This window comes from Hippocampus zosterae, chromosome 5 (assembly GCF_025434085.1).
Source record: "Hippocampus zosterae strain Florida chromosome 5, ASM2543408v3, whole genome shotgun sequence".
Taxonomy (NCBI): Eukaryota; Metazoa; Chordata; class Actinopteri; order Syngnathiformes; family Syngnathidae; genus Hippocampus; species Hippocampus zosterae.
Window position 1 is genome coordinate 13,984,628 of NC_067455.1, and position 14,446 is coordinate 13,999,073.

General features: G+C 41.8%; 1 protein-coding gene across 7 annotated transcripts in view; it reads right to left on the minus strand.

Annotated features, from left to right (window-relative positions):
• Positions 1-14,446, minus strand: part of LOC127600853 (F-actin-uncapping protein LRRC16A-like) — a 692,893-nt gene continuing 678,447 nt past the window's right edge. For 3 of the 7 annotated variants that reach the window (XM_052065699.1, XM_052065701.1, XM_052065698.1), the window contains 22 exons: positions 14,212-14,293; positions 14,027-14,126; positions 13,832-13,886; positions 11,771-11,943; positions 11,631-11,699; positions 11,118-11,211; positions 10,873-10,971; positions 10,564-10,692; positions 10,256-10,387; positions 9,321-9,496; positions 9,138-9,225; positions 8,883-9,023; positions 8,532-8,549; positions 6,160-6,226; positions 5,644-5,870; positions 5,452-5,561; positions 5,133-5,381; positions 4,683-4,893; positions 4,212-4,248; positions 3,129-3,323; positions 2,896-3,042; positions 1-2,205 (listed from right to left, as the gene is read on the minus strand). In XM_052065699.1, coding sequence (XP_051921659.1) covers positions 2,030-2,205; positions 2,896-3,042; positions 3,129-3,323; positions 4,212-4,248; positions 4,683-4,893; positions 5,133-5,381; positions 5,452-5,561; positions 5,644-5,870; positions 6,160-6,226; positions 8,532-8,549; positions 8,883-9,023; positions 9,138-9,225; positions 9,321-9,496; positions 10,256-10,387; positions 10,564-10,692; positions 10,873-10,971; positions 11,118-11,211; positions 11,631-11,699; positions 11,771-11,943; positions 13,832-13,886; positions 14,027-14,126; positions 14,212-14,293 — 2,775 coding nt within the window. In that variant the 3' untranslated portion in view covers positions 1-2,029. Of the gene's footprint in view, positions 2,206-2,607; positions 2,776-2,819; positions 3,043-3,128; positions 3,324-4,211; positions 4,249-4,682; positions 4,894-5,132; positions 5,382-5,451; positions 5,562-5,643; positions 5,871-6,159; positions 6,227-8,531; positions 8,550-8,882; positions 9,024-9,137; positions 9,226-9,316; positions 9,497-10,255; positions 10,388-10,563; positions 10,693-10,872; positions 10,972-11,117; positions 11,212-11,630; positions 11,700-11,770; positions 11,944-13,831; positions 13,887-14,026; positions 14,127-14,211; positions 14,294-14,446 lie in introns of those variants that run through there. The other 4 variants (XM_052065703.1, XM_052065702.1, XM_052065700.1 and 1 more) reach the window with 3 other exon arrangements.

A 14,446-nucleotide genomic window follows, 5' to 3' on the forward strand; every position in this document is an offset into this window, starting at 1 on the left:
TACATTCCAAAGCCTGTAATTTTTTTAATCAATGTTAATATTCACATAGACACCAGCAGAACGATGGTATGAAAACAACACAATGACTGGATCCCCAAACAAAATCAGACCTAAGATGTGCAAATGTCTTCAGTATTTATGTGACAATTCTGCATTACTATTTTGTTTTGTTTTGTTTGTTTAAATCATGACATATATGTTAAGATTTAATACATGTCATACCAAACGCATACATGAAGTGGATTTATAAACAAAATGTACACGTGAGAGAGAATGTTGTGGACGTTATTTTAAAGGTTACATGCAGCGTACCTAAAAAAAAGAAAAAGAAAAAAAACCCTGCATGTGCAAAAACCAACCAAAGAAAAAGTCACAGTGCACACATTATGTGTATTACACATTCACACCTGTAGGCTTGGAGGGACATACATTATATACAGTACAATGCTTGTCATGCACTCACACACACATAAAGTAACTCATTCGAGTCAACGGTTATTATGTCAAAGTCACAGCCAGCTGCAGCAAACTTGTGCACCTGTGACCTAACTAACATCTTTTCAGAGAAAAATAATAAATTAAATTGGGATCAGGCTGGTGGAATTATTTACAACAGGAACTGTTATTTGCATGATTCGAGTTAAGAAGCCATTCTACAAAAATGTGATTTTGGCCATCATTTGACACTTGTGCTTCAACCCCTGTTGGTTTAGTCTCACTCTTTAGTCTGCGAGCTGTAGCGATCCAAACTGGATCTCAAGTTTCCCTTCCACTGAATTTTCCAGGGCATGCGTTGACAAGTCGCGGTGGTCAGGCTGTTTAAGTCGCGTACAACTCGTGCTTGTTGCTCTTCAAGATGTTTTGTGCTGTCAAAGTAAGCATCCAGAAGCAGTGCAAGAGCTCCAAGGTAAACAAACACACAAACGGACACAAGATCCTTTTTGGACAAAAATCACTTCAGTTTCAAAGCCCTGACTGTGCAGCGTTTCTGAGGGACACAGACGAGTGTCAATAGAATGTGTCACTATGTGTTTTGAACTCAAAAGTCAGAAGGACACTGGGACAAAAAGTGGCATGCAACACAACAGCTTCGTATTCTAGCTTCAAACGTCATGAAACGATAAGTCACGTGACTACATTTCCTATCTACACAAAGACAGAGAGACACCCCCAGCAAGTTAAAGGGTAACAAGATGATCAATTTGTTCCATCCAAAATATGCAAATGCTTGTTCGTTAACAGTGCTGAAGCCTTTGTTGATTCAAAGCTAACGTGTACCGCACAGTGTGCAAAGGTTAATCACCAGTGGGGACCAGCAGGGTGGAGATTGTTCAGTACAAGTAAGCTACATTAGTGTGATTTGTGGGTGCCGAGATGCTCAGCTTCAACCTGTATTGTCCTGTAAAAAAGATGAGTTGCATAATGGATTCAGGGAAAAAAAAAAAAGAAAAAGACTTGCACAAACGGATTTAAGCATTTCAAAAAACTGTTGGCAACTAACAAAAATGCCATCGGGTCTAGTATTATATTAGACTTCAAGTACAGTAGAGTGATAAGTGGTATTCCTTTAAGTGTGGTCCCTGCGAGAAATAGCACATGAGACCATTACCAAATCATTTCACAGCCTCCATTTTCAGTCCACACTTACGTACTCTTTCCGCTGAAAACATGTTCATGCGTTTTTTTTTTTGTGCTTTTAATTTGTTCAGCTCACACTATAATTGTCGGAACACTTGGGAGCACTTTGAATGACCGGATACTGCATAAATGCTTGTTTCTGTAGGAAGAAGGAAGATCTTAGTGAAAGTTTGGTTTTGTAGGTGACATCAGAAAGAGTGCGAAAAAGTTACTCTGGAAAAACACCCCTCTTGTCTGGTGATTCATATTAACACGTTACAGTTTGAACTGTAAACAGGTACTCTGTCATTTGTACTCTTGGTGTACAATTTATCAATATAAAGCATTCCTCATATTGCCCCTTGAGTCATTTTCAAAAAGGGTTAATGTTTGGGAGTTAAATGTGATCAACTTAAATTTGAATTATTTCTTTGTCGGCTTCTTCGCCAGGATTGCAAGCTTTTTGGCCTGTTTTGTCCTTGTCTGGATTTGGTGACATCTCCTTGCCCTTGAAGGCGCCGCGGTCATCAGAGTTGCTGCGTTGATGGCTGGAGCGTTGAATGGGCTCGGACACGGACGCGTTCCTCCCTGAATGAGAAAGATGAGGACAGGTGTAAGTAAGAATTGAAAAAGTCAGTGGAAATTAGATGACTTTCTGTTTCACAGAGGATGATCAACTTGCTCAAAAAACATGATAAAGAAAACAAATCACATTTTTTAGCCAGGTCAATTTTTCCCCCAATTGAAATGAACTATTTTGATTGATTATATTTTCATTCAAATGTATTTTAAAATTGATTTCTTATCCAAGTTGTTCATACACATACTTGCACCAGTTAGGGCTGAACAATTGTGTAATCTCATCTAGTTGCGACCCCCTTTAAACTTTAACTTTAAAAATTGATCGACTACGCACAAACTGAAGCGAGCTTTTGTCCGTCACCAGAATCGTGGTCAGTACCAAACAGAGTTTCTCCATCCGTCACTGACGGACTCCCGGCTCAGCCGCTGGTGAGTCACAGACCGGCAAATTTACATTCAGCCCAATTACTGTATTGATTTGCGAGCATGGTATTTTCTAATCCTTTTTTAAAAGCATTCATCAGATGTTATTTATGTCCTCTGTCATAATATTGCTGTTATTATTTTATTCAAAAACTTATATATAGACTTATATATAAACTTATAAACTTATATAAAACTAAATTACTTATTTGGGAAAACACAAGAGACAATTGCATTGGAATGTGAGCGATGGCGCACACCGATTTTACTGACCCTCCTGAGTGTGTTTCGTAGCAGAACCTCCCGGCTGCGGACTGTTGTGGCCCACCTTGTCTTTATCCGGTAACACCTTCTTCATGGACAGGAGAACTGTCACCTTAGGAGACAGCCCCCCACCATTGGGTGCATCTGAGCTCTCATCTAAATCGCATTTCAGATGAGATCCAAGCATTACACAGGAACACTCCCATGGCATTTGATACAAAACATAGAGTCCATGTTAGTACCTGTGCTTCGAGTGCTGGTGGTCCTCGGCTTCTGAGGAAGGGATGGTCGGGAGGACAGGGCGGGCTTTGTTCCCAGAGCCATTGCCGGTTTAGGACTCACTGGACCCCCAGGAGAGCCCGAGGAGGACGGAGCCCGAGGACGAGGAGAGGGATCAGGCTTTGTTTCGACACGAGTTGAGGTCTTCTCTGGAGAACCTGGGAGAGGAAAGATAGCCGCAGGGATGAAAACCTGCAGAACTGAGTAGAGCTCGGTCAGCAAAAACACTAGATGTTCAACACGAAATAGAATATTTGCACGTACTGCTCTCATCCAGTCACAATGCACACATACAGTATATTGCTCAACGGTCCAAGGTCTTCACTGTCGTATTTATAATGCACACAATATTTTCGATATACTGTATGAACTGTATTAGCGTAGACTAGCTGATGGATCTTTCCTCTACTTCTCAGCGTTGCATAACCATCATTGCTTATAAGGTGCCAAACACTTACTGGAAAATATATACAGGTAGTTGTATCCCTTTGCAGTGGAAGGCAAAATCCATTGCATAGGTAGGCCGACGTTCCAACTGCACATACTTGATCATCCAATCGCAACTTATGTAGTAGCCTAGTAGAAGTCTGCAAATTATTTAATTTTTTATTTTTTAATCAGAAAACACTATCTACAGTATATATGTAATATTTTGAATTGTAGTATCTCTTTAAGAAATGAACCGTTAATGACAGTGAGAATCAGAATTAATGTTTTTTTGGGGGGGAGGGGATGCTGTTCAAGAGTTTTTGGGAATGTGTTGCAGGAATCAAATTCAAGATAAGAAAAAAATTGTTAATTCGTTTTGCCTTACCAGATGTACATAAATTGAAAAGGTCGTGAAAATTATTGCATTCTCGTTTAATTTTACATTTTACACGATGTCACAAACTTGATAAGAATTGGGGTTTGTGTACTGAAATATGTCATCAAATTCGAAACTTGTCTATTTATAAAAATGTAAGGGCTGAGGGACTTTCCAAACACCCCGGAGTTGTTTGAGTACCGTACATCATTCTACGAGTAGAAGTCAGCATCTTAATCACCTGTGGCATTGCTGTCAGGTCTGTCAGGGCTGGAGGACTGCAACACACACAAAATTGAGATTGTTAAAGACTTTTTCCCCCCTAACATTGATGGTCTTTGTTTTCCACTAGATTCTGCAATAGTCGAGAGTGCGCAATCTAAAAAAAATACATTTGTAATTCCTGTGGCAGCAAATGAACCGGAATCTGTAACTAAGTTGGAAGGTGCTGTCATTTTATAACCCACAATAACACAGCAGTAAAGTTATAACTACAGCAAATGTAAACATTTCTAGAACATAAATATAATATCTATCTATCTGTATCAAAAACACGCCTGGGCCATAAATATAAACAATTAAATCAAAACAGTAAGTATGGTGGTAACTGAGCGTGCATGCACGCGTCAACGGGACAACAGTGGCAGTCCGAGCTTGAAGCTTTGGCATGCGCATAGCGCACATTTCTTTTTCTTGAAATGACACATCTTACCTTATGTGCTCTCCTCTCCTGTTTGGCCTTCATTTCCGCCAGGAGCCCACCGCCCATCATCTGCATGCCCGGGTACCGCCGGCCTCCCTGGGGACTCCCTCGGCCGTCAGAGCCCTCCCACGGCTCGTCTATTGAGTCGGGGGTCCTCAGCTCCTCTGAACGTTCCGAGCCGCTGCTGTAGTCTGTTGGCTGTGAACGGGTGGATGAATCTCTGCAGGATGAAAAGGACAGGTCGAAAAATTTGAAATGCAACGCATCATCTCGGGCATTCTGCAATTGCATCCTAAGAGTTGTTCAACAAATGAACTAAATCCCAATAAAAGACTAATGAATGAGAATTTATGAAGGGGAAAAAAACTATCAAAGATAAACTATTTGGGTAATTTTGATTTTTTTCCTTTTTGGTCGTCACACAGGTGTTACGTAAATGTACACTGAGTTGGGTGGTACCTGGACTTTGGCTCGGGCGCAGGACTCTTTACTGTCGACTTTGGAGAGGAGGGTTCCTCTGCAATGCTTGAAGCTGACACTAAAGACGTCGAAGATGTAGCCGAGGATGAAGGGGTCACCTGATTTTTCTCAAATTTTTCCGACTTGTCTGATTTATCTGATTTGGTCGAGCGTTTGATCAGGTTGAGGAAGCCTCCTTTGCTCTTCTTCTTCTCTCCATCGTGAGATTCGGAGCTCTTCATGGAACGTCTGAGGGCAGAACAATCCAACATTTGAGCAGAAGCCAAATCTATGCGAGAGGCATATCCACGTGTCTTACTTTGAATCCATCTTGGTGACTTTTTTGGAGAAGAATTCATCCACACCCTCATCCACCCTTCCCATGAGGCCATTTTGCTCTCCATCCTGAGATGGGGCACTGCTCATTTGCTTTGAAAACAACCATACACACAAAAAAAATCATTAGGTTATCACAATGCCATCTATTAATAGTCTTTAATTAAACACTGACTGGTATTTTGCTGGAGTGTGTCTTCTTGTTTCTGCGGGGTCTTAGTTTGGTGAAGTGCTGCAGCTTCTTCTCCTCCTCGGACGGAAGCTCCAACATCCCTCCCGCCACACGCTGCTCCCCTTTCGATAAGGGCTGAGAGGGAACCGGAGGAGTGTGTGACGGAAGCGGTGGGTCCTCCACATGCACTGGTACGTCCTCCAGCGCCTTGTCTAGGTCAAATTCCATCTCTATTGAAAGCATTGGGGAAAGGGGAGGAGCAATTCACACACAGTAGCCACAACTTGAGACACATCCACATCTGCATCTGTTTTACAAAGACAGAACTGGTGTGTTTCCAATGTCAGACAGGATTATTTGTCAATACCTATGCAACATATAAATGTGATTGTAGTGCAGTGATGTTGTGCAATGCACCTTTTTTTGTTGTTGTTAAATATAAGGTCACTTTTGTACTTCCATTAATCACCCCCCCGAAAGTCATTAGAGTTTAATTCTGCCATATTGCATATATCTTACCAAAGGCACGAGACACAGGTCTCAGCATTCGACTATGGATGCTTTTTCTCTTTGTCTTTGGAGTCATCTGGAAGAGAAGCATGCACGCACACAGTTATTTGGGTAATTATTTAAAAAAAAAAATCACAATAAAAAATAAAACACCAAATAATGTTTTTCCCCAGTTTACCTATATGAACTGTGATTGAAATGTGGAATTTGGGATTACTGTACTTATTACAGACCAAAAATGTAGTGTTAAGGAATCCAATCCAAAAACACCCAGTCCAAACAAATAAAATATCATTCACACATTTCACGGTGCTGACACATAGCATACAGTTAAATAGCGCGCATATATATATATATATATATATATATATATATATATATATATATATATATTTTTTTTTTTTAAAAAAAATCCTCATCTCACCCTTCGGGTGGTGTCCGTCCCTCATTCAGCTCGGGTTCTCTACCAGACGCCAGGAAGCTTGAGGGTTCTGCGCAGTATCCTTGCTGTTCCCAGCACTGCACATTTCTGGACTGAGATGTCCGATGTTGTTCCCGGGATCTGTTGCAACCACTCATCTAGTTTGGGGGTCACTGCCCCGAGTGCTCCGACCACCACAGGCACGACTGTCACCTTTACCTTCCATGCTCTCTCCAGCTCCTCTCTGAGCCCTTGGTATTTCTCGAGTTTCTCATGTTCCTTCTTCCTGATGTTTCCATCACTTGGGACCGCTACATCCACTACAACGGCTTTCCTCTGCCCTTTATCTATGATCACGATATCTGGTTGGTTCGCCATTACCATCTTGTCAGTCTGGATCTGGAAGTCCCACAGGATCTTCGCTCTGTCATTCTCCACCACCTTCGGAGGTGTTTCCCATTTTGACCTTGGGGTTTCCAGTCCATACTCCGCACAGATGTTTCGGTAGACTATGCCAGCCACCTGGTTATGGCGTTCCATGTAGGCTTTCCCTGCCAGCATCTTACACCCTGCAGTTATGTGTTGGATCGTCTCAGGTGCCTCTTTGCACAACCTACACTTTGGGTCTTGTCTGGTGTGGTATATCTGGGCCTCGATGGGTCTGGTGCTCAAGGCCTGCTCCTGAGCAGCCAGGATGAGTGCCTCTGTGCTGTCCTTCAGGCCAGCCCTCTCTAGCCACTGATAGGACTTCTTGAGATCAGCCACTTCAGTTATGGTCCGGTGGTACATCCCGTGTAGGGGCTTGTCCTCCCATGATGGTCCCTCTTCCAGCGCCTCATCTTCTGTTCCCCATTGTCTGAGACATTCTCTGAGTACGTCATCCGTTGGAGCCTTCTCCTTGATGTATTCATGGAGCTTGGATGTTTCATCCTGGACAGTGGCTCTCACACTCACTAGTCCCCGGCCTCCATCCTTTCGGCTTGCGTACAGTCTCAGGGTGCTGGATTTGGGATGGAACCCTCCATGCATACACACATACACATATATATATATATATATATATATATATATATATATATATATAAAGAGTGTCGGTGATTAAGTCCCTCTACAGAAAACATATTTCTTAACTTTTATCCACCGTCCTGCATTACTATACACTCATTTCACTGTAGTACCGTAGTAGCTCTGAATGGAGATCTGATGAAATGCAACTTCTGTAAAATGGCCAGTACAAGTACTCTATATCTATTCACCTTGCGCAATTGCCAAATGTGGGGTCTCCCTCCAAAAAAAAGGTTGTGGGTGAATTTATGTGTCACCAACTGAAGCGACTTGATGTACACAAGATCATGTACTGGTTATGACACTCGCAGTGTAGTGGGACACAGCAGGGTATGGGATTAATTCTCAGCCAATCCCCCTAACACCTAACCACTGAGCTCCCCCATGCCGGTCCGAAGCCTGGACAAATGGAATGCCTTTGTCAGGAATGGCAACCTTTGAGTCAAGCAAATTGTGTCAGTAATGTGCTGTGGTGACAGCATTTGATGTCTGTCTGAAAGTCTTGGTGCTGACTGGAAAACAGATTTCTAATTAGGGTTTTGATCAAAAATGGCAATAAAAAGGATTTAGATTACCAGTATTTCCTGCTTCAGCTACAGTCAACATTACATTGCTCACAAGCAGGTCATTTCCTTTGGACCCCAAAAGTAGAACAGTCCGAGAGCCTCAGATATAAGCTCATGTGTTTTATGTGGCAGATCAATGCACTACTAGAATACAAATGGATCAACATAGCATTTGTGTGGTACACAAATGAAGGCATCCAGGTTCCAGTCCAGCAACACAGTATACCGTATCGATGGTGAAAGACAAGCATCAACACTTTTTCCACTTCAGATAAACATTGAGCAAGCAGGTGAGTGAGGGATGACAAGGACTGTCAACGATTACTTACACTGGTGCAGCACAGTGTCTCCATGGAGCAAAGGTGCAAGAAGAGGATGAACAAAGGAAATTGAAGAAAATGACAATAAAGCCTAAAAAGGCAAATTGGGGGGAAGGGTGGGGGGACTGAGGGTAATAGCCATAATGGCAATGAACTTAGCGAAAGGGCTTTAAAAACAAGACAAGAGAGATGACAGTGGTTGAGGGAAAGGTTCAAGATGTCCAAGGAAGAAGGGTCAGGAGAAACAAATGAGAAGTAAATGCTACCTGACGATGACTACAACTTATTTTCACCATTCATTCAGTCACATGAGCAACCTAAACAAAATAAAATATAGCCCTTTGCCTTCCTTTCTCTTACCATGCATGACTCGAGCTCATCCACCCGCTCGCCCTCCAAAATCTCAGTGGATGCCCGTTTAGGAATCCTCTCCTCTGGAGCGTCCATGTCTACCGACTCTCGCTGCACCAAGGGGCGCCCTCTCCGCACTAGATGGTCTGCCTAAGAGAGGGCAGGGATGAAAGCATCAGAAATGAATTGGTTCAAGAATGAGTGCAAAAGTTATGTTGAAAGGGGGATTACAACCAGTCAACAATTGGTGATTGATTTACGCACCAAAGTTTGTTGTGAAGTGGAAAGAGCCTCTAAGATCTCATCAACGATACGATCAGACAGGAAGGAGGCAAGACTCAGTTTCACCTCACTAATGGACAAAATAAAAAAAATAAAAATTACATTCAAGGTCTGACCTCATATTATATCTCAATATTACGTTACTCAAATAGTCAAGGGACTCGCCTGATCTTATTGATGATGTCAATACCAGACTGATCCAGGAGAGTTTTGGTGACAAAACTCTTGGGGACGACCATCTTGGCTGAGCTGGCCTTCACGAGGTCTGAGCGCAAATTACTCCTTTTCATCACATGAGGACACAGAGACTCTGCTGCGTCCATCATAGACTCCAACAGACTCTGGAAGATTTGATTTGAAAATGGTAAACTCCTCAATTCAAAGTGATGTGTATGGTGACATATTTAGCTACAGTGAGATTCAATGCAACAGCTACATCAAGTCATTCTTCCTGACATTTCAAAATACGGTGAACTAGTTGTTAGTTTGTCTGCCTAACAGTTCTGTGGGTTCAGGGGTTAAATATGTCCATTGGGGAGTTAGGGTGCCTTCCCTACACTTGTGTGGGTTTTGTCCGTTGATCCATTTTAATCCCACATTTCAAAAACATACATGTTAAGTTAATTGAAGACGTTGTGGACGTGAGTGTGAATGATTGTTTGTCAATACAATATGCTTTGTGGGGCGAGCTGGCGAACAGTTCAGGTTGTACCCTGCCTCTAAGGCTACAGTTCACCCATGAGGCGAATGAGGAGTAGGACAAGTGCTATCGAAAATGGATGGAGTTTTTGTGGTCATCAAAAACGAGCATTTTAATCTTTGTATAGGTTTCGCTTCTCAGATACAACTTGTATTGCATTCAAACGTTTTGACCTATAATTGTGGTCTGATATGGCTGACTAATACACATAGTGTCATAAATGTACAGGCACAACTAAAGAATTGCATGGTTTTCTTTTTAGTATTGTCTGTAGGTGGCGCCAAGGTCATGGTTTTCTTCTGTCAATGTACCTAAAAGGTCCTTCAACTACAGTGAGAATTTGTTTCCTCAAATTACATCTAAAAAGGTTTACCTTGCTCGTTAATGTCATCACATATACCTGCAACTGTTGATCCATGACAGAAGTCACCTCGCCTGCCATAGACTGCAATTTCTCCTGAATGGGGCCTACTGAAGCACGGTGCACCTCGTCTCTAGAGGCAGAGCCCAGGTGGTAGAGGTTAGGAAGGAGCTGTAAAGAAACACAAAGGCACAATTAACTATACATTCAACCCAAACTGCAATGAGATCTATCTGGTTATTTGTATAATAAATCCGAAAAGGGAAAACTGTTTGAAATGCCCCACAGATAAGCTTGGAAATCATAAGACTGTTCAACGGTACATCAAACATGTCTCGTTTCCTTACTGTTTTAGAGTTCCTTGCATCTTTAATGAGGCTTTCAGCAGACCTGACATCCTCGAGGATGGCGTCAGTCTCAGAGTTCCTCAGAGAGTTGAGATGGTCCTGCACCTTCACACAAATCCGGTCCATCATCTACACAACAGAAACCAGCAGTTTAAAGCCCAGATCAGTAACTCTGCATGGAAAGATGAGTACATCTTAGCTGCAGAAAGATAACACTGATCACATTGTTACATTTATGTAATGTACAATAAGGAAAAAAATAGATAAGAGATAGTCAGTGATTATGTGACAGATTATCTGTTGACAAACCTGCTGTGTCGTTGTGGTTACGATGCCCTGTTGAAGGCGATACGCCTGCTCTTGTTGATATTTCCTGCTTTCATGGTTTCTGTACAGGAAGTTTTCAATCTGTGGGGGAAACGAGCACACAATGAAGCATATATTGGTGGTCATACTGTATTTAATAATGTTTGTCAGTCCTTCTTGTTTTCCAGCTCGTGGAAACATCACACGAAAACAAGTATGACACAGATTCTGACTGATGGAAGTAATACCTTGAGCAAGGCATCCTCTGTCTTCTCCGGACTGGCCTTTAGCGCCTGAGAGGCATCAATGATGGGGATGGGCATAAAACGGATAGTGAAGTTCCTGTTGGTCAACCAGCCAGAAGACAAAATTGAAATGACATGAACAGAGAGCGGAAAATGGACATACAGTAGCTATCAAGTCCTCATGTTTTGGCATCAATAATTTATTAATTTGACTTATATGTCTAATATGTCGGACCGGGACGGTTTGAAATTCATGGCTACAGTGAACCACAATGAATCCCCTAATTACATTTTAATTAGTTTTTTTGAAAACATAAATCAAATGATGTTGCAAATATTGTTTCTGGGAAATTACAGTTTCATCTGCTCTTTGAACACTTGACAAAAATGCCCTCATTTCAGCATCACTTGAAAACTTAACGGATAAAATGTGATACGTTTCCAATTAAGAGTGACTTGTGTTCTGTAGACAACAATACATCGATGGTAGATAGCCAGAAGTACATTGTGACATACTTTTCCAAAGCTGTTGCTACATCCTGGAGACCTTGAGGTCCAGTATTGTTTTTGTCCCAGATCACTGTCCTGTAAAGACAAGTGCATAGTGTTACACAAATAGGCCGATGTAGGCAGATTTACTATCCCGTGGTAATCACCTGAGTTTAGAGTTTATCTGCAGCGCCTTTCCCAGCATCTTGGCACCCATATCGCCCATCGCGTTGCCGCTGATGTCCAATCTGGTGAGTGACGTGTTGCTGCCGAGCGCATTCAGAACAATGGTCAGATCGCTCTTCAGTCGGGAGTCGGCCAGAGACAAAGAGGTGAGGGGCTGGGAGGAAAGAAAGCTGCCAATTTTAAAATCTTGTCTTAAACATGGGACATTCATATTTTGTCGCCATCCATGCATTTAAGGCCGTCAAACCATTCTCAAATGCGTTTACCATCACACAGACTCTATTATAAATAATACATCTTTAATGAAGCTTGTGAGCTTGTCAAAGTTCATTTCTTAATATGAATGTAGAGGTTTAACCAGTTGAGAATACTTGCTCAATTCAATAACAACAAAGGCAGAATATTATTATTTCATGCCGACTTGAAAGTTGCAGAGGGAATTATTTACAGCCTGTGTTTGCACACAGCAGACATTATGCATGCAAATGTAACCGCCAACAAGTCGTCTTAGCTTTCCTGTGCTGTAAATGATGGCGTTTTATAGTACTTGTGTCTAAAGCGTTTCAAAATGTTGCCTCTCTGTCACACACACAGATGGCTGCTGGGCAGCCAAGCAAGGTGGCTTGCCTGACTCAGTGCCTGCCGCATGCTGTGTAACAACAAAGCATCGAGTGTGACCCACTTAAGAAGCAGTGGGCTTTGTCACCTCCTTTGCAAAATGAAAACATGGTAACAAGGAAAGTCGCAGGAGCAACCCCATCTGGTGTCATAGATAATTCCAAAGGAAATGTGGACTGCAAACACAAGATGGGCATGTGTTGACAAAATGATGTCATTAGGCCCATTTCTCCCCTTTGGACATAGAGAAATTGGCTCTCAGATTCCCTCATTAATCACAGAAATTAAGAAATCATTACACAGGGTTAACACACTTGCCTTGTTTAATTAAACTGGGGAAATGAGAAAATGTATAAAACATAATGAATAGCCAAATTAGAGAGCGTGTAACCATTTCTTCAAAATCTGCAATAGTAGCTTCCCGCTGTGGGCTATACAATTGTATCTGCTAATGTATGATTGCAGATGGGAAAACTGTCTTTGTACCCTAGTCAAAGTGAGACAAATTGTTTGAAATGTTCATCAGGAGATCTCACAAAATGCCTTGTTATCAATGTTGTTTGTGTGGTTTTTTTCTTGAATGCATCCTTAAAAATGATAAAGAAAAACATTTTTTGCTAATATACACGTTCTTTTGAAAACGTTTCTCCTCAGGACAAATCTATTAGCTTTTTTGGAGTACATGCTGCAGTCTTTGTGTTCAGATACAGTTTTATATTCATCATATAGACTAACAAGATCATTGCTTGGCAATATTTGACAAGAATACAAATCAACACAAAACCCCCCACATTATATTTATAAAAGGAAAAGGAAGCTCATGTTAGACAATAATGTCTGTTTGCCTATCTACTACTTCCCTAGAATCACAGCCTTGTGTTTGACCAAGAACAAAACTTTTCTGTCCCCTTGCATGTTATCACAACGGTCACTTCTTTATTGAGAGGCATGAATGCTGCATTTGACCAGTAGCCTTCAATCAACCTTCATTTCTCTTCCCCCTGTCGTTACCCTGCTGCGTAAACCTTCCCACTCAGATCACCAGACTACACACATCAGTCTCCTTCAACGGATGACACACCCACACGCAAGCAATTCCCCACTCACCACTTCACCGTTGATGTGGCTCATGTAGGAGTCAATTGAGGGCATGCAAGTACGCAGTGCAAGGGCATTGTGTAGTGAGATATTGGAGGTGCAACGGGTCAAGGGAGAGTGAGTTAGTAAGATACAAGTATTAAGATTTAAACATTCAGATGATCAATGTAGGGGACTTCTGTTGACATAATCAAAGGTGATAAGTCTTAGTCAACATTACACGCATCAGATTCTGATGTAACCAAAATCTTGTGAGGGGAGGCCTTCTTAACTGTCAAGGTTATGGTGTTTTCAGACCCAGACAAAGAAGGAAATGAAAAACTCACTGACTCTTCCTCCTGGATCATGTGAACCAGACTGTCCAAGACTGGACCGAGGTTTCTGAGAGGACAAGAGCAGAGTTCAAAAAGCAATCTTATATTTTACATGTTTTATTAACAACATATTGATGGATCGGCCTTTGTGACAGCAGCAGATTTTTCATATGTCAATCTTTGTAAAACCTGAGCTTGTAGTCTTACTTGGACTTGATGTTGGTGAAGTTCTTGCCCAGAGACAAGTGTCTTATCGATCGGTTTTTTGCTAACCATATCAGCAGAGTGGAGAGATCAGAGTCCAGGCCTGCAAATATTTTTTAAATGTCAGAAAAATAAAAATCCTGTTTTTCATAGGAGAGCACTGAAAAGCATAGAGGGCAGTGGCTCACTATTGTCAGAGATGTCCAGGCTGGAGATGTTTGGAATCTCCGCAATGCATCCCTCAAGTATCTGGGACCCTCCAGAACGCAACTGTTGGAACAAGAGCACCCAGTCAGATACAAATAATGCACAAGTTGATCACGAAATATGAAACCGCTGGACATGACTCAACAGTTTCTGAAAACGCCCAGATACTCAACCGTTTAGACTGCAAAATAGTCGCTCAAAAGTGCTTCTAGCATA